General features: G+C 41.4%; 1 protein-coding gene across 1 annotated transcript; it reads left to right on the forward strand.

Moving 5' to 3' along the window:
- Positions 1-5,325: 5,325 nt before the first annotated feature.
- Positions 5,326-17,547, forward strand: nobox (NOBOX oogenesis homeobox). The gene is made up of 9 exons (XM_030741238.1): positions 5,326-5,455; positions 8,754-9,490; positions 12,993-13,155; positions 13,259-13,365; positions 13,589-13,716; positions 13,801-13,937; positions 15,383-15,644; positions 16,202-16,506; positions 17,019-17,547. The coding sequence occupies exons 1-9, from the start codon at positions 5,386-5,388 to the stop codon at positions 17,459-17,461; spliced, it is 2,352 nt and encodes a 783-aa protein (XP_030597098.1). The 5' UTR covers positions 5,326-5,385; the 3' UTR covers positions 17,462-17,547.
- The last annotated feature ends 3,024 nt before the right edge of the window (positions 17,548-20,571 follow it).

Raw genomic sequence — 20,571 nt, forward strand, 5'->3', positions numbered from 1 at the left:
GCTACAGAAGATGAAGTCATGATAAAGCCAGCTGGCAGAGTTGTGGCTACTGCAGCAACCCCATGAGAAAGTGGGACAGAAGAAGAAGAAGAAGAAGAAGAAGAAGAAGAAGAAGAAGAAGGCCGCTTGGCTTACCTTGACACGTGAGAAATGGTGAAACAGCTAGCTTTACTGTATCAAAAGGTGGAAAAAAAAAAAAAAAAGGTTTGCCCACAAGCACACAAAGTTCACACATTACCACTTTAGAACTTGTGTGTTTAAAAGATACAAAATGTAAAGTGTCAAAGCACCAAGCTGTGTAATTTCAGGAGTACTCGAGTGCTGGTCTATCTTCTCGGTCAGGTTGGTTTTACAGGTGCAAATAGGTGGTTGGGTGAGCTAAGTGCCTGCTGGCTGTTGCTGCCATCTTCTAATGTCTCTTTCAACAAGAAAGCAATATTCCTTTAATATACACACACCTTGGCACACACTGCAGCCTCATTATTTCATGAGACACCATGACCATTTCCTATTCTGCAAAAATATTACAGCCCCTCAGATTTTACTTTGATGCATAGTTCCCTGTTAAAAACACTTGCAAACAATACGACAACCCCCCCCCCCCCCCCCACTTTATTAGATATTGTACTTTAGCTGTGCTAATTCCCTAACAAATGCACCATTAATCAAATCACCAAACTAATTAACATTCAATGAACCAGGGAAATTCTGAGCCTCTTGGGGTCAAAGTAATCCAGCCTTGGTTTTATACGTAATAATGCATCTTTCCTCATAAGCAAACATTCTGCACATTCCACAATCAGCAACTCTGCTTTCAGTTAATGAAGTATTGTAATCAGTGACTTTTAAATGCACATCACAGCAAAAAGCTTCAGGGTCGAATCAACTGTGTTGAGGAGTGAGGGTTTTGTGATTGTGTGGGTTCCATCCATTTGTCCGGTTTTCTTTCACCACCTTTAAAACTGGCTGCAGGTTTGTTGATGGGTGTGCCTGTCCAGCGTCTGCCCCACCTCTCGCTCAGTGTAGGGTGGGACAGGCTGGATGAAGGGGGTGTCATCAAATGTACCTGCTACTTGGAAAAGCTTTCAGAAGATGTAATTATAAGCTTTATAAGTTCAACACAGCTAATTTCGATTCTACTGGAGTAATGTTTAAGTGTTTTGACCTCATTAATAGTGCCCTCTCCTCCTCCTAATCAAAGCTGCAGATTGTAAAAAAAAAAAAAAAAAAAATTCTTCAAGGATAAACAGGACTTCACTCAGACTGCAAAAACTATCTTAATGCAGCCGGCAGCTTGTAGTGCTCACAGTGGTTATAGACCTCTTTTTAAAAATATATATATTTTTAAATATATTTAAAGTACATGTCTTGGTTACTCCATCTAATCCAGAGAACATCAACATTATGATACAAAGGACTCTGGTTACAGTGAAGACTGTCACTGTAGTCTGTGGATTATCCACCAAGACAATGTTGCTCGAAAGATAGGCTACTGTTGAATTATTTAGACGTAATTCTTTTCTACACTGTGAGCACATGAAATTCCATTTGTATCCTTATTGCTGCAGGAGATGCAAAAAAAATTTAAAAAATCTCAGATAATCTTCTCAAACCAGGAAGCTTAAATGAGGTTACTGTGAACACATGTAATGTTGTAATGTGGGTGAATTTTTCTTCTAATTTCTCAGTCTGTAACTGTGACTCAACTCCCTTGGCGATGGAGGATTGTTCAAACTTGAGGTCCAGGTTTTATTCTTGGGTCCACTCATGACTCAGCAGTGAAGCACTTGAAACAGGAGATGAATATATTTCAGTAACATGCATTTAAAGGAGCTTGCGTGCAGACACAAAGTCTACCTCTGTGTTATCGCACACCAACCAGCAGTAGCTTGGCCTACATGCCATTTGTGCGACCCACTGACACTAGAGGCAGCCCTCCTCTCCTCGGTGCTTCATCTAACAGAGATGCTGTATTTGTATTTGCATGATCACAGCTTCTTTACACCTCATTTACACTTGTTTAACTCTGTGGGCCCTCAAGGGAGAAACAGACAGAGATGTTATTTTTCTTAAGTCAACACATAAAAATATCCTTTTTTTCCCCCTCCCCTCCCCTCTGTACTGAAAGTTAGATAAACTCTCTGTGGGGATTTGTGAGCACACACACAAAAGGAGATTATTCCTGCTCTTCAAGCACCATACCAGATGAGACCAAGGTCACCTGATGTGGAGGAGTAGTGGGTTTGCAGCTGGCCATCATCCAGAAAAGCTAACAAGCTGTCCTGGCCTTGGAAAGTGGGCTGCTGATGAGGAAATATGCCTCCGCACAGAGGCTGAGTGCTCCTTGAATGCAAGCCTCCTCTGGGAGGGGTGGAACAGGAGAGCCAAAGCTGCACAGCAGAGTTGGGGTAGGCTGATGTGCCTGGGGTCCAACCAGTACCCCATCTGGTGGGTAACAGAGGAACAACTGCAGCAGAGGCAACCTGACTTGCAACCCAGTTTTAATCTGGCATTTTCAGCTATAGCTTTTCATATTACAGAGAAACAGATGAGCTGTGATACTTGTATCTTATTTTACAAGGGCTTATTTTTTTTTCTTAGACCTTTGTGGAATAAGAAGCTCAAAGGATCAGCACTGTTTATCCTCAGCTGACAGTCGGTAGGTTGGGATTGCCACGAGGAGTCCCAGGATAGATTTCAGGGATTACAAGATTATTAATTTAAGCAGCGAGCAAATAAAGCATCTTTCAGATACAATATTTGCAAATGGTGGCAATGCTACAAGTGTCTTTATTTCAAGGGATCCCAAACAAAAAACTAGATATGGTTCACTCACAAAGCCAAGAGTATGGTTTCCCTGTATTTAGAGTTTACTGTGTAAAGAGGTGGAACAATTCTCTCTCTAAACTACAGCCTCTTTGTGATGATATTAAACCCTCATTTTATCTTTATAATCTAGTTTTAATAACCTACAGGTGTTTTATTGTGATATGATTCACAGAATTATGCTCATGACTTTGTTTTAGATATCCCATCTGACCTACTGCAACAAAAGTGCTTCTAGTAATCCAGTATCCATTTTTACTAAGATCCTACACATATAATTACCCAACATCATTATTCCATATGATGGGTCATACATATCAAATTTTCTCATTGCTTCCCCCTTTTTTTTTTAACATAAACTTTGTTTTGTATATTTTAAAAACATATTCAAACACATACAGCAAGTTAGAAACCAATAATAAAGGCATAGCTTGTGATCAGGGAAATTAGGTTAAAAAAAAAATAGGAAAAACCCTTTTTAGCACTTTTTAGCTGTGTGTAAACTCAGCTCTATATTGGATATAGAGTACTGTGCAAAAGTCTCCAGCTGCCCCTCACATCTTTGTATTTTACCAGAATAGGAAATACAAATAGGTGCACTGATTTATTTAATGTGCAAACATATATGGAAAAACAGTACACAAGGCAAAAAACGGAGTTTGTACAATTCTAAGCTTGAAAGTCAGTATTTGGTATGAGGACCTTTATTCTTCAACACAGCCTGAACTCTCTTTGGCAGCTTTCTTGTTATTTCATTAAGTAGTCTTCAGGAATCATTCTCCAGGCTTCTTGAAGGACATTCAAAGCTCTTCTTCGGATGTTGGCTACTTTTTGTTCCGTTCTCTGTCAAGTTGATCCCACACTGTTTCAATAACTTTGAGGTCCAGGCTCTGGAGAGGCCACTCCATGACTGATAGTGTTATTTTTTTTGTTAAAGTTAATTTTCATGGCTTTATTCAACAGTTTTTAGCAGTGGAGAAAGACAGGAAAGTGGGAGGAGAAACAGGGAAGACACACGGCAAATGGCGACAGGTCAGGACTCGAACCAGCGCCAACCACACTGCCATGCGACATATATGGTCGTCTGCTCACGCCCTGAGCCACCCTGGCTCAGGGCGTTAGAATTAATTTTTAAATTTTATTGTTTGCTTTTAAAGGTTTGAGTGGCTCTATAAATAAAGATGGACGGATGGATGAATGGACATGCAGCTCCAAACTATGACAGAACCTCCTTCATGTTTTACAGGTGGTTGTAGACACTCACCATTTTACCTCTTTCTTGACCTCCTTTGTACATATTTACAATGATTTGAACCAGAAATTTCAAATATGGATTCATCACCCCATCAGACCTGTTCCTGCTGATTTTCAGTCCAGTTCTTGTGTAATTTGGCATAGCCTGCCTCAGCCTTTACTCCCTATTTCCTTTCTTTATGCATGGCTTCTTGGAAGCCACCCTTCCACTGAGACCATTTCAGTGAACAGTAGATGGATCAACTGAAGTTCCAGATGCATCTCTCAGGTCCCGTGTCAGGTCTTTGCTGGAATTATCCTATTACTTAAGGGCATGACTTTCAGAAACTGTTCCTCTACTGTAGTTTTTTTGTTTGTTTGTTTTTTATGCCTACCACTTCTTCTTTTGCCCTCCACTTGTCCAATTTCCTTAAATTTTTTCAAGGATACACTGCACATCATGCTGAGATGTGCTAAGGTTTTCTACTATCAGCTCTGCTTTATGCCTGCCAAATGGTGTTATCTTTGGCATTTTTCAAAGATTCAACTAAAGAAATGTGAACAAATGCTGTGTTTTTGCAACAGGCTGCAAATGTGCCTAAATATACAATTTAAAACTGGTTCTTCACAAAGTTGAGTTTAGATGTCTTTTTTTAATGCTTGAATGATTCATAGGTCAGTGTTCAAGGGCTTAACAACCCTGAAAATTTAAAGAAATAGAGAGAGTGGTTCAAGATCTTTGCACAGTATTGTATAAGTCTATATTACATGTACTGTAAAATCTTATTTATGACTATAAAATGTGCCCCAGTAAGAAATTAATAAATTAGATCAAAATGAGAGTTGGTAATTTTCTCAACTATTTGAATCTTCTGCAACCCAAGCTCTCAGAAGACATTTTTTTTAAACTTCTCCTAGCCATTCGTGATTAGTGATTAGATTTTTAAAGTATGTTCTCATATGGGGATAAAGGGTTATGCTGTAAAATATATTTTACAGCATAACAAAGCAAAATCAACAAAGTATTAAACAGTTTCCTGAGCAGACCGAAGTATCAGGTGCAGAAACGCCAAGGTCTGACATCCCCATATGAGGGGAGGGTCTGAGCAGGTTCACGCTGAAGGTAACAAAACTCTGGTGACTATTGCGTTTCCCTTTTGTAGTCAGAGTTCAGGTGCATCTGTTCTCATCGCTGATTGGCTGCTTCAGTTTCACAATTCACGTGACTCTTCGTCACGTAAACCAAGAGAGGCAATCAATCAATCAAGCTCATTAACCTGCGGTCAGGGAGTCACGCGCTTCGTTACCTGCTCGGCTTAATTGATTATGAGCACAAGTTTATTGGTTTTGACGGCGGCGTCCATGGATGAAGACGGTGCGTTAGCTGAAGATTTGGGTAAGGACACTTAGGCTGCCATTTAATTGTTTTATTGGCTTGTTTAGCATTTTCACGTGACGCACGCGGGCGAGCTTTTAACTCAACTTCTTTATGATTTTTTTTTTTTTTTTTTTTTACAAACTTCTGAAAGACGGCTCATATATGAATTTTTTTCCCTGTGAGTGTAGCTCCCTGTGCAGCTCTGCTCCATGGAGACAATTTAAATCACGGTTATTAACATTCACGACCCGGTGTTTGGAGATGGGGACAGTTTGGCTAGTTTAGCAGCACCTAGCCGCTCAGAGTTAATTAACGGTCAGGTGAGGTGGTGGCACGAGGCCGTCGCACAGCTGGGACGCTAATTAAGTCACCGCAGGTTGCTGCTCCTCCTGAGACTGACGCACGTTTTATTCGACCTGCGGGTCACCACGTGACCCGGGAGCTGCGAAAGAAATCTTCAAACCTTCTTGGGTTATTTCTCACAATAAAGGCACTTTGTCTGGCTTAAGCTCAGCCAAAGTGCACTGTTGTGTGGTTATATCACATGAGTGCATCATGGAGGAGTGAAGTCGAGAGGTTCCTGCCAGCATACACACCGAAAAATCTCAAAAATGTTCTTTGAACTAAATCAAAACTACCCAAAGAGGAACTGTAGTTTGGTTGAAGCTATTTTAAAATTGGTTCGGAGTCTCTAGATAGTGTATATGTTATGAAATTAGTACAAAGCATTTAGTCTTTATCAAAATTGTACACTTAAAGGACAAAAAATAAATAAAATGTAGGGAATGTCTGATCTGTCAATCACCTGTCCTAGCCCAGGCAGGACTGCCAGGTAACTGCTAAAGAAGCCTGCCCCAACTTCTCTGACCGTTTGCTAATAAATGGCAGGAATCACCAGCATGAGCAGAAGGCATCTGCACATGCTCTGTAGTGGTCACTGGCTGACTACTTCCTCTTTTTTTGGCTGCTCTCTTTAGGGGTCGTCCTCTTGTAGTATATTGCCAAAAGTATTTGCTTGTCTGCCTTCGCACACATGAACTTGAGTGACAACCCATTCTTAATCCATAGAGTTTAAATGTGATGTTGGTCTACCCTTTGCAGCTACACTATATTGCCACAAGTATTCACTGACCCATCCAAATCATTGAATTCAGGTGTTCCAATCACTTCCATGCTCACAGGTGTATAAAACTAAGCACCTAGGCATGCAGACAGCTTCTACAAACATTTGTGAAAGAATGGGTAGGCCATTCTGTAATCTGTGTAATCTCTGTGATCTGTAATCAAAGTGGGGTCAGGTGCATAATGCACAGAGGTCACCAACTTTCTGCGGAGTCAATTGCGATAGACCTCCAAACTTCATGTGGCCTTCAGATTAGCTCAAGAATGGTGTGTAGAGAGCTTCGTGGAATGGGTTTACATGGCCAGCCAGCTGCATCCAAGCCTTACATCACCACAGTCAGAAGGCCTTTATTGTCATGAAACTCAGGTGCTTGACAATATTGGGAAAATGCAACGCAAAGCATGAGATGCAGTGGTGTAAAGCGCACTGCCACTGGACTCTAGAGCAGTGGAGATGTGTTCTCTGGAGTGTGAAATCACGCTTCTCTGTTTGGCAATCTGATGGGTGAGTCTGAGTTTGGCAGTTCCAGGACAACTGTACTTGTCTAACTGCATTATGCCAAGTGTAAAGTTTGGTGGAGGGGGGATTATGGTGTGAGGCTGTTTTTCAGAAGTTGGGCTCAGCCCCTTAGTTCCAGTGAAATGAACTATTAATGCTTCAGCATCCCAGGACGTTTTGGACAATTTCATGCTCCCAACTTTGTGGGAACAGTTTGATGTTGGCCCCTTCCTGTTCCAACATGATTGTGCACCAGTGCTCAAAGCAAGGACCATAAAGACATGGATGAGCAAGTTTGGTGTGGAAGAACTTGACTGGCCTGAACAGAGTCCTGACCTCAACCTGATAGAACACCTTTGGGATGAATTTGCAGAGACTGTGAGCCAGGCCTTCTCGTCCAACATCAGTCTGAAAAATTCCTATAAACACACTCTTGAACCTTGTGGAAAGCATTCCAAGAAGAGTTGAAGCTGTGATAGCTGCAAAGGGTGGGCTGACATCATCATAAACCCTGTGGATTAAGAAGGGGATGTCAAGGCAGAGAAGAGAATACTTTTGGCAATATAGTGTACATTTTTAGATGCACCTTCAATCCTTCTATAAGTGTTAATATATTGTACTAAAACAGAACACCTGCTGACCTAATATCAAGTTTGCATGTAGTTAAAGCCTACATTTGAATTATATTTTTACATCTATTTATTACTTGCTCTCAGACTGTTAAACACCACTGAGACTGCAGCTGGAAGAATAAGAACTAAACAATTTATTCATACTCATTATAATCCTCCAGATTCTCCCATGTTTTAATGACAGCTGTGATATTGATAAGTCTGTTAACTTGCACAATCAGCATTTTTACTGGCTTTCTTTCCTGGCTTCAAATAAGCTAAACTTTGTTAATCTGTTTTCCAGTCTTATTGACTAAAGCACTTTCAATACTAAACTACTGTACAGAGTTTCTCCTTTCATGCCACTGCTTTGTGTAGAGCAGCTGTGCTGCTTTCAGCCTGTATTATGTGTTTAACTGCTTCACGTTTTTCTAATATTATTATAGCCCTTTTCCTTTTGAAAAAATCAGCCGCTCTGTTGCCATACACTTATCAATAATTGTGATTGGTCAGATGCTGCCTATGCCACCCCTTTCCTGTGAATATACAGGTTAAAACTTAAAATTAACTTAACGAGTAGATAAGCTTCATTTGACTGCTTATCCTGCTGCTGATGTTAGGGTAAGTGAACTGAGACAACAGAAAGATGCCCTGGGTATGTTGAACTTGCTTTATAATACAGGGTTTGAGACAAGTAGCACTCAATGCAATGCAGGAAGCAGGAAGGGTCAAATCAGTAACTGGGCATATTTTGCAATATCTGACTAAATAATCCTGGTAAAATGTTACATAAAGAAAACATAGGTCAATAGTTGCAACTCTAGATCAAATCCTGCTAATAACTGCCACAAAATAAATTTTGGGTTTGAAGTTCTGAGTCCTGCATTTATTTTTCAGACCAGCCTGATCCAAAAATATCTCAGTATAATAAGAGAAATTAAGCTGCTAAAGTAAAGTCTTGCAAATGCAGAGATACTTGAGTCATTACTCTCCAGAGATAAAGTACAGATGAGTGACCACATTTCAGTCCAGCCTTTAAGTTAAAAAAGACACACAGCAACTTTTTTGCTTTACTCTGTTGCAGACTGCCCAAGCCTTCTGTGTGAGGAGCTGGAGGATTTGGAAACAAACAACAACCGAGGGAACATGAGCAGGAGAAGGAGGAAGAGGAGGGAAATGGAGGAGGAAGTGTTTAGTCAGTGGGAGGATGAAGAGGCAGCAGAGGAGATGGGGCGAGAAGAGAAGGAGGGGGAGAAAGAAAAAGTTGTTGTGTCAGAGAAGGAAGTGGTGGTGACAGAGGGAGAAGAGGAGGAGCAGGTGAAGCCTGAGAGTAGGCTGGAAGCGGGGGCGGCACAGGAGGTGCAGATGGAAGACAAGATTGAGAAGGCCAAGGAAACAATTGCTGATGAGCAAGAGAGTACAGTAACAAAAAGTTTGGCGCAGAAGAAGAGTAGGAAGAGGCGAGGAAGGAAGCAAAGTGAGCAGGTAAGAAGTAAGAGAGGAGTCAAGGATGTTGGTGTGAGGTCTGAAGAGGAAATGAAGAGTCAAACACAGGAGGTGCCAGCAATGAGCTCGGAGGAGAGCTCGGCTCTGACGGAGCCTTCCATTGGCCTGATGAACAGCTGTGACCTTTCTGACTCAGTCTACTTGGGATTTGGGGGGACAGGGCTGTGTTGTCCCCCAGTTCCCATCCCTCTGCTGTACTCCTCACAGCCTCCAGTTCCCATCCAGCCCACACTTCCTCAACCACATGGTAAAAAGAGACCTCACAGCCCCCTTCTGCCTCACAGTCAACCCCAACAGGGCCCACAGCCTCTTGAGGTGAGAAGACCATTCATATGCTCACACCTGATGATCTGTGAACTACTTAAAATGTATTTTCACTCAATTTTTTCTTAAGTGCTCAATTATTTAAACTTGTACGATCACTCACTGAAACTGAAACATTCACAACAAATTCTATTTGTGTGCCACTCTATTTCAGACTCACAGTTAAGATAAATTTTAAGCCAGTTTCACACATGAACCCCAAACAGTGTTGGGAAAATCGGTACTTCACCCAAAGGGGTTCTTTCTGACCTATTGGCCACAACAGGAGATGCTCCACTTTGGATGCATTCTTATCCACTGTCCGTGGAAGGTTTTCAGTGATCCAGGTCACAGTAGTCCTAATTGCTTGAACTGAAGGCAACTGGACTTCTGTTTTGGGTTTGTGAAGATACTTCACCTTTGACCCAAGAGGTCATGTCTGTTATCATTCAGGGTCATATGAGCCAAGGTGTGAATCCTTTGTGAGATGTTGCCCCAGCCTGTTGTCATGAGTTAAGGTCACATATATCAAGGATTGGGGGTTGAAATGTCTGAGAAGGGGATCTCAGGGCTGCTTCACAGATGGCTGATAGTTGGTGTCAGAGGCCACCACCTTTATTCAGTGATTATTGTTCACAGTGCACATAGATGGCCGCCTTTTACTCCTCTCCTCTCTGTCTTGTGTTCTTGATCCAACATGTGAATGTTAGTAGTCTTAATGTGCTTTCTCATTTCAGTGCAGCTGAGTCTTGTACTGTGGCTCTGCCCTCTCCCATGTTGTTCCATGCATCTGTGGAGTGGTTGTTTGGTCTCTCCTGTGTAACGGTCTGAGCACTCTTCACTGCATTGTTTAGCTTGTGTTTGGGTGTTTTGGCCTTGGGATAAGCCAGTTTTTGTCTGAGGGTGTTGCTGAGTCTGAAGTGCACTGGGATGTTATGCTTGGGGAAACTTCTCCTGTGATTCTCCGGGAAACCTGCCAAATGCTGTCAGAGTAAAGCGTGAAGGATGCAGGACACATGACGCCCTTTGCTTGATGTGAATTCTCTGGATAATTACCTGTACCATCGTCATATGGGTTCTGGTGGAAACTATAATGTACCGTATTTTTCGGACTATACGTCGCTCCGGATTATAGGTCGCACCAGCCAAAAAATGCATAATAAAGAAGAAAAAACATATATAGGTCGCACTGGACTATAAGTCGCACTTTTTTTGGGGGGGGGGGGGGGGGGGGGGGGGGGGGGGGGGTTGATAGAATCCGAGACTCAGAGCACAAATTCCATCTTGAACGGCAATTTAAAATAATAATGGATTAAAGAACAGGACGAACACGGTTACGCCTACGTTATGCTAACGTAGCACATTCAGCTACATGACGCACAACGAACACGTGTTCGGTATTGTAACGTTGTAAACACACTTCCAAAGTCGGCGATATTCACAACAAAGGTCGTCTTTATTAACAGAAAAACGGCTGCTGTAGGCCACAGCCACGCCAACCACAACTACAACAGCGGAACAGCAACACACACACACACAGGCAAGCTCTCGGTCTTTTTCTCTCTCTCCATGCTGCCTTCACGAACCTCCCGAACAGTCCGAAATCCCACAACATCAACACGCTCTCTAACTAAGAGAATCGCTACAGTATGTTAACGTAACATTAAGTTATTCAGATAACCATAGCATAAAGAACATACTAACAAGTTAACCAAACCATCAATCCATTGAATTCTTCATCCTCGGTGTCACTTCTAAACAATTCCGTACACTCCGTAGACGAAGCGCCGCTTCCTCTTCTGTGTCGCGTTAGTCAGACTCGTCGTCAGCTGCAGTTCCAATTATTCCAGCCTTTCTGAATCCCAACAGGATGGTTTGTCACTGAAGCCCATGTTTTCTTGATCCATCCAATGACTTCCAGGAAAGTTGGGTGGCGCATTCTCCCAGTTGCCGTTAAGCTGTGCTCTCCATCCATCATCCACTGCGCCCACAGGTTACGCAAGACTGCCTTAAAGCTGCAGTTCACGGAGATGTCAAGTGGCTGGAGTATTTTGGTTCATGTGTTATAAATGTCACATATACGTCGCTCCGGAGTATAGGTCGCACCCCCAGCCAAACTATGAAAAAAAGTGCGACTTATACTCCGGAAAATACGGTACTAAGCAGGGTAAAGACAACTTATCTGAATGATTCGGACATTGGTGTCAAGAAAATTTCAAGGTTGCAGAATGCACTGTGTGAAAAGACAAAAATAAATGCATCATACTTGGCTGCTGGTTATGAGGTTTGCCCTTTCACGCAAAAGATTTTGCATCTTCTAGTAAATCTCAACAGGTTTCTAATAATGGCTCATTCAGTGTATAATTACAGTCTAATGTGTATGAAATATGCACACCTACAGTCCTCTGAATTATTAATGATGCAGTGGTGAAAATGGCATCCTGGATTTGAATGTTTTGCTCAGTGTGTAATGTAGTGTGATATCAGTAGGTGACAGATTCTTTGAAGCCATTAAAAAGCACATTCAAAGTATGGAGAATGATCTCATCTTACTAAAAAGCGGTGTAAGGCGGAAACAGTAAAATAAATTATTCTTTATCGTTATTTGCCAGGATGACATTCTGCACCAACAGCATGAATGGACTAATAATCAGTATTTTTATTTATTTATTTTAATGTTTACAACTCAGACATAGATCTCAGGTAATGTCACGGGCTCAACAGCAAGAAGATGTTTCACTTCAGTTCTCTTTCCATAATAAAGGTGAGCTCAGTACTTTAGACCAGATCAAATCAGAAATGATTGTTTATTTTGAACTATGTAGGCCTGAAGATGAATTTGTACAGAGACAGACAAATAAAATGTGACTTCTGTAAAATTGGGAACAGTCAGCCAATTAGTATTTTGGCAGGAGATTGTTTATTTTAATAATTGATCAGCTTTTAAGACCTTTTTTTTTTCCCACAAATCAAACTTTGACAGCTGCAGCTTTCATGGTTATGATTATTTTTCTAGTTATTCTTGTCTCGGGGCAGTTTTGATACATTTGGGTGTCGTCTGTCATCAGAAAAAGTAAGCAATTTGAAGACATTACATCGGGTCCTGGATAACTGCAGGGGGCATTTTTCTATACAGTAGATTTAATGAACCAAGTAATTAATAGAAAATGAGAAAAATCCTTACCTGCAGGCTGCAGCCCTAGTGTACAGACATGCTAATATCACATAGGGGAGAGAACAATGGAAATTAATTACTTAGTCCTGGAAGTCCTGAATGAACTTTTTTTTTTTTTTTGAGCATGATTGCTGCATTTCTTTGTATGGTTTAAAGCATTCAGCTCTGTACTGCTCTCAATTGATACCTGTCAAATCAGTGTTTTTTTTTTATTTTGTTTTTAGGGGGGAAAAGCTAAATATTTTTACCTCCAACCTTTTTTTTTTTTTTTTTTTTTTTTTTTTTTTTAAACTGAATTTGACTGGGAATGTATGCTGAGCTAATTTTCCTCCATGGCAGATGGAAATAACGCAGGTATACTCCACCCGACGCTCCATCCGCTACAGCACCAGGGGCCGAGGTCAGGCCCTTAGCTTCCCTCTGCTGCCGGGGATTGAGTCTGTGGACAGCTGCCTGCTGCCACCTGCACCAAAGAAGAAAACACGGACGCTCTACAGTACAGGTGAGGGGAAATGTCTGGCAATGTGTACTCACATTTGACTGCTATGCAAATTGTTGCCTTGTAATTTGTGTGTGTGTGTACACTAATATACACTTGAATGCAGATCAGTTAGAGCATTTAGAGGCCCTGTTTCAAGAGGATCACTATCCGGACGCAGAGAAAAGGAAAGTTATTGCTGCTTCAGTTGGTGTTACACCTCAGAGAATTATGGTTAGACTCTTGTCTTATTCTATTAATCTTCTGAGAAATTTTACTGAAGATTTTTTTTTTTTTGGCTGATGTACTTTTTATGAACTACTTGCAAAGAATCTCTTTTCCATTTCTTAGCTTTGTCATCTAAAAATACCATCTCATCCTATGTACAGCAGTTTCCACTTTTTCTTTTTGGTGTCCTCAGTCTTTAATTGTCCCCCTGCATGTTTCGGGGTCCCAGGTCTGGTTTCAGAACCGCAGAGCGAAGTGGAGGAAAGTACTTGCTGTCACAGCAAAGGTTGAACCTGGACAGAATAGAGCTGAATCTAGTCCACATCACCAAATCAATCCCACATTGGCGCACAGCAGGTATTTCAGTATTTCTCTGTTGCTTTTATTTTAGCGTACTTTAATTTGATTCATGACTGCTATATATGTATTTTTTTCTTTTAGTAAGGGAGCACCCCCTTTGTCTCATTACTATGCTACCAAGCTACCCCAGCTTGCCCCTGTGCCAACGTCTTTCCCCACCTTATCCACTCAGAGCCCACCCTCTCACAGCAGCCTGTTGTCCGGCCTCAGCAGCCCAGGTGTGAAAATCCACAGATATGCACAGTTTTAACACATGGCTCTTAATGCGTTAGATTGCTGAGCTTTCAGTCTGTTTCTGAGAAATTCTGTTCATCTTATTAAAAGACAGTTCACCCCAAAATCAAAAATTACATATTTTTCTTTCTACTTAATTACACCTGCCAAATATATCACTCCACACAATAGAGTTCCTCTACCTGTGACGTGAGGGACATGTTAATGATGACATCACCCTCAGCTGAACTACTGTGCTAGGTAGCTACATGCCTCTTGTGTTCAGCACATCTTTACATATTTGCCTAACAAGCGAAAGATCCCTGTTTTGATCTTGGTAGGAGACACAAATTCCATTGGGGTTGCGTCATGAAGGGCATCCAGTGTATTTAAAAAAAATAAATAAATAAACAAATCTGAGAAATCAAACGTGGCCTGCTGTGGCCGACCTCTTGTGAATAAGTGAGCAGCTGAAAGTAGCTTTAGAAAGGAAATAATTCCTATATAAAACTGCTCATAGCAAGTTTTTAGGTTTTAATTTAATTTTTGTTCATTTTTGCCTGATTAACAAAAAAGCAGCAAAGTCTCCTGATTTCTGCAAGGAGAATTTGCTGCTCAATTATTCAGATGTTTTTGAGCACTGCAATGTGAAGGGCACCTAGTTCCATTGAAGAGAAGGCTGTCATACCAAAACAGTTAAAGAAAACAAAAAACAAAACAAACAAAAAAAAAAAACTTGTGGTCAGAGGAAAAATATGTAAATTTAGATTTGGGGTGAATTGTTCCTTCAACCTGCGTTTATAACACCTCTGAAATTATACACTGTGCTGAATGATGAACTCAAACTAGATGAGCTTAAATTCTTTGATGTCTGGATGATCAAGTAGCAGTGGTGAAAGTTTCATTACATGTGCTTTGGTGCCTAGCATTAACATTAATTATTTTTACTGACTTTTAAAATAAATTGTGGCACTTAGATATCTTAATGGCTGTGCATTCTGTGATAAGCAGCCTTGTTGTTATGCTGTTATGTACAAAGCCTAAGGTCGTGTTCAGACTGGAACAACGCAGTCCACTGATTATGTTCAAGGAGGCCAGTGTGTTTGCACAGAAGAGAGGTTGACACAGAGGTTGTCTGCCCAGAATTTTGCAGTTGTAGGGTCAATTATGTTGCAGTGCAATGTGGTGTCATGTAAAATTTAACTTGGATGTTATTGAATAATGAAATTGGTGGCTTTATAATGACATCACTTGCACTTGGTGGCACTACAAAATTTTTTTTTTTAGTGAAATCTTCTACATACGAGGATGTTTATGTTGATGCAGAACAAAGATACCTTTGTTCAACCTCAGTGAACAGTCTGCAAGTTCAGATAGTAAGATTACATAAAAGCCAAACTACAGTATCTCTCTAATCTCACTTCTTAATCAGTTGGTTTTTATCTACTAGGTCAAAGCAGGGTGAGCGATACAGCCCAGAACCAGCTTTCATCTCAGGGGGGTTTGGTGGAGTATCCTCCCCGTCCCATGCACAGCCCTCCCCCACTGCGGCGAGCCAGCCTTCCACTTTTTACCACGACCTATAGCTCTGCTAACCCCACTCAGTCTCTCCTCAACACACCAGTCCACACCCCACCTCTGTTCCTGGATGCTCTGGAGGGTGGCTCTACCTTGGCCCATCGTGACACCCAGCCTCTGCCGACTGACACCAGGTCAGTTCTGCTCACAGCAAACTGTGGCCTGAATACTAGAGGATGATTCAAATATGGATGAGTATAAGAGCTGACAGCAGGACAGAGTAGGCAGAGAGGGAATCTGTGAAATACTGATGTAGTGATAGCTCACACAGTGTCTGTAGTAGCAGGGAGTCAGTTTTAGTTCGTGCTTTTAAACATGCCGGGAGACATCGCACTCAGGAATCACTTTGTTCTTATATAATTATGGTTGTAAGACTACCAATGTGTGACAGCACAAAAACTTCTACTTTCTATTAGAATAATGGTTCTTTTAAAATTGTTGGCAGTGTGTCTGTATGTTCAGTAATTCAGCAAAAAAAGCATTCAGATCCACTGCATAGGGATAGCAGCAGAAACCTTAGATAAATAATGTGGGAACCTAGAACAAAAGCCTGTTTGTGTCTGTATAGTTAGATATCACTAGACGTTATCACCACAACACCCCCAGCCTACAGACAGCAGAAACACCAGATGCACTTGATCAAACATGTCTGCATTTGTGACCATTTGTTTTGTTTTTTTTATGTCCTCAGTTCACTCTTTGACTTGGACTACCTGATGTCTAGCCAGCAGAATAACACTTTGTCTTACCAGCACCAGACCTCCTACCCCACCAGCCAGCCACAGCTCCAACCTCAAACATCTCTGCCTCGCATGGCCTACCTCACACCATCCCCCTACCTCACCCCTAACCCTCCAGATTCAAATCCTACCTCCTACCTGACGTTTGGCCCTGGAGGAAACTCAACTGGTGTGGTGACCTACTCCGCCAGTGGTCACACCTACTTCCATTCCCAGAGCGGAGGTCAAATCCTACTGCAGTCATCTGGTCACCACGGTGAGTCACTGGTATAAAATGAGATTTAATTAATTTATGGTTTGAAAATATGCCAACCTGTAATTTTGGGCACACAAAAGAACTCACAGGATCAAATGGAAAGTGAAAACTGTGTGCCACTGCAAACTAACCCAAAAGTCAAAAGAACATTTGACTCAATGTCTCCATGTAAACAGATGATTGCATGATTATTTAACAGAGATACAGAGGATTTTCTTTAATAATTTCAACTTTCTTTTAGTCTTGTATATTTCTCTTATCACTGTATAAGTTGTGTAAATCAGATTGGGAAAGTTCAGAAGCTTTTTAGTTGATTTTTAAAACAGCATGAAATATATCAGTCAGCATTGGCCAGTGAGTGAAAGGAAAAAAGTCACGTTGAGGGCACAGAAAAAATTAAAATAAAACAGTATGCTGATGCTCTTAGCTTATGACAGGTGAAGTGTTTGAGGTTTCAGTTACCTCCACTAATTGTCACAGTCTGTCTGGATCTGCATGTGTTTTCCATCCAGCTGGGATTACAGCGTACCAGTCTTACCCATGGGGCAACATGTGCAGTCAGCCAGCCATGCACCAGCATCCTCAGTGCCCTCCTGCTTACCCTGGCAGCTTGGGACCTGGTCAAGACCACCAGACTACCTCTTCCACCAGCTTTCCTCTTCCTTTGTTCTTCCCTGGGGGGGACCATGATTCTTCACATGCAAATTCCCATCATCCTTCATTCAGCCAGATTCACACCAGCACCACCAATGTCCTTCCACCTGTGTCATCACTGCGGCCTTCTTGCCTCACGGTGGAGGCGACTCCAACCAAGGAGTCATCTCTCCTTCCTTCTCAGGTCAATGCTGCCTCTCCAGAAAGCCCGCCAGTGCCCCCGTGTGACAAAATTGAGTATGACAGTCCTCGAGAGATTCACAGTCACTTCCACTGTGACTTTTCTCCTATACAGTTTTGATGTTAAGCTTGCGCCTGTATGTGTGTGTTTCAGCTGTATGTAAATATAATGTGAATTTCTAAATTTTGTATTTGTATTACTGTTAGTTTTCTCAGCAGAAATGTGAATGCACAGGGCTACACTTTGATGGGCTTCAATAAATGCTCATAGGACTGTTAATCATTTATATCTGCATTTAACTTGCTTTTATAATTTAAAACAGTTGCGACACGTTTTTTCTTTTTCTTGGTCTGGGTTTTTTTTTTTTTTTTTTTGTGTTTTTTTTAAAGGACTGTTTTAGACCAGCAGAGTGTAGCATATTATTTCTCAATGTTTTGTTATTACATGACCCACTGAGTATTTTGCTTCAGGTACCTTAAAACATGAGTCTTTGTACCAGTTCAGAAAATTAGAAATGGAGAATGCAAGAGAAGTGAAGGACAGAAACATTACACTAAAACATAATGTCCCTGGGTCTGTTTTTAAATTGGCAAAAAAAAAAAATTAATGAGGAACATGCAAGTTTTGGCCTCACATTTGCATGCTCTGCTAAAAGATGATGGAAAAGTTACACTTGCTATAGTTAAAAGAAGGGAGAAGGCACTGATGTCTAAATATACATATTTTCTTGGTCATGTAGCGTTCTTGTGACCTGTTTTCAACTGTTAGTGCTTCCAGGTGTTTCTGATTCCAGTGTTTGTTTTTTGTGATAGTTAAATTGGATAAAAAATTTGTCAACAACTCAGTCCTGTTGTGGTTACTTGCAGATAGAAGCTGGTTTATAAACCAATAAGAAGTTATTGTAATGGTCCACAACTCTGCCCATAAAGATGAAAGAAATTGCTTGATTTAAAACTGGTGCATCTCCCCTTCAAGGTCGTCTCCCTGTGCAGTTCTGGTTGCTCTCAGCAATGCTATTTTTAGATCAATCTCTGGATATCCTGTACCAGGATATTCATGTTGGATTCTTTCCGATATGTGAAAATGGTGACCCTTCAACTGTTTCATATTAGCAAGTGGGACAGCATTGCAGTGAGCCAAATCTGTCGATTGAAGACAGGCGGTGAAAGAAGAGCATGTTAGTGTGGTACAGCAACAAATGCTTTCTTTTGGTTTTTGGAAACCTCGGTTTTAAATGAGTGGTGCCTGTCTGGGTTATTTCATGGCTGACTTAGGCTCTCAGGTGAGTGTTGTGCTTTTGTGTGAGACGACGTGCTGGGATCTATAGCATTAAATATGGTGCTATTTTTTTCAGATGTTCCTCCACTGAGGAGAAGAGTGGGTGGGACTGGCAGTCTAATCTGATGGAGGAAGATCATGACTGGATTTTAGAATAGAGTTACTCCAGACAATCATTAATGCAGCCCAAAGCCTTAATCTGTGTTGCCATCTGCTGTGTTCTCACACTTACTGCACTTCCACAGTTTATCTTTAGTATGCAAGTGAGTTACAGGGGCTTGTGCAAACCAAATCCCTATATGAAACCCCACCTCTGAAAGACCTGAAGCCTTTTTCCTGAGACTAAAAAAAGACATTTGGGAGCAGTGTGACATTTTTTGCTCTCAGTAAAATCAAAAGTTTCCCATTTTAACTCTAGTTAATATTCCTGGTTCGTACTCCTGCTGTTTGTAAAGTTTGAAGTACAGCTTGGAATGGTGTGGGAGTAAGAGAAGGAACTGTATGATGATAGCAAGGAGGAGGTGGCAGGGACCAAGGGAGCAGATAAAGGGATGGGGGGTGGGGGTAGCTGAGGCAATCTGCTGGTCTAGGAACAAGGGAGGAGAGCTGAGATGAGCTGTTGCTATGGGAGGAGAAGAGGATGATGGGTGGGCTCTGCCAGTAGGCGTGGGAGGGAGAAGAAGATGGGGATGAAGGAGAAGTGTGTTTGTAGCACAGGGGGTTCTGGGATGAACAGAACTGTTGGTTATGTAAGCTCTGTATTTGGTTTTTAATGAACCTCTCTCTTCCTGCTCACTGGCTACTGAGCTGTTACTGTTGGCAGGAGAAGAGCAGCATAAACACACAAATGCACACTCGCACTTACACAAAAACTTCATTTGCTGTGCAAAAATGTCTTGCGTAAGAAGGCGCACAACTTTATTTTGTGAAGAAATGAGAGCTCTTTTCAAACTCAGTGAAGAAATGTTTTTACACAGGCTGAAGTCTGATACCGCATGGTTTTTTTTGGTGTAGTGTTCATGTTATTTACATAATTTCAGAGTCCTTCATATTCGTGTGCCACTGAGCTTACACATGTGACAGAGGGGTGCTTCATGTAGGGTTACTCTGTAGTTATTTTTTTCCAGGATTTCCCTCATGTGAACAGAGAGTGCTCAGAGCACAGCTGGAAGGCACGAGTGTGTGTGTGTGTGTGCGCGCATATATGTGCGTACGTGTGTGAGCACAGGTATGGGATCTTCTCTCCAGCCTGATCCCACAGTGTCAATATTTACTCAGTATTCTGAGATTTGAAGAAAGGCAACTTGTTTCAATATTTATGGATGTGGTCAAACATTAAATCCTCCCAGTCCTTCCAAAACCCGTGACAGTATGCGTGCACACACACCGATGGTTAAAAAGTAAAAGAAAACCCCATGCTTCTCAGTCAGGTCAAGTAATGGAGTTTATTGATATTGGTGGATAAGGTTTATTGATGTAACAGATTGAAAGTAATGATGTTGGTTGTAGAACAAAACCAAGACACAGTTTGGAGATCCTCCAGCCGCCTGGTTCAAATAGCATTAAACTGTTGTTTTTAGTTTGTTTTTAGAAGATGTGACAAACAGACTTTGTTGGGATTGGAAGAAGAAGGGACGTGAGGGAGGGTTACTCAGGAAAACAACACTCCGTTGGATAAAATAACTGAATTTGTGTGTTCAAGCATGTTTTTAAAAATGAGGACAAACAGTGGAAGGTCCATATTTGACTGTGATAAAATAACTCTGCTAACCTTGTTGATAGTAAATATTTCCACTGAGAGTGGCATCATTTGAATGTTACCTAATGGCACGCAGTGAGGCTGAGATGGAGGAATGTGTTTGTTTTACACGTCTTTTCATGCACTCTTTGGGTCTGGCACAACAATCGTGGTGATAGTTTTCTAAACTGAACACCTCGAAATGGTTTGGCTG

This window comes from Archocentrus centrarchus, chromosome 11, assembly GCF_007364275.1.
Source record: "Archocentrus centrarchus isolate MPI-CPG fArcCen1 chromosome 11, fArcCen1, whole genome shotgun sequence".
In the NCBI taxonomy this organism is placed as follows: Eukaryota; Metazoa; Chordata; class Actinopteri; order Cichliformes; family Cichlidae; genus Archocentrus; species Archocentrus centrarchus.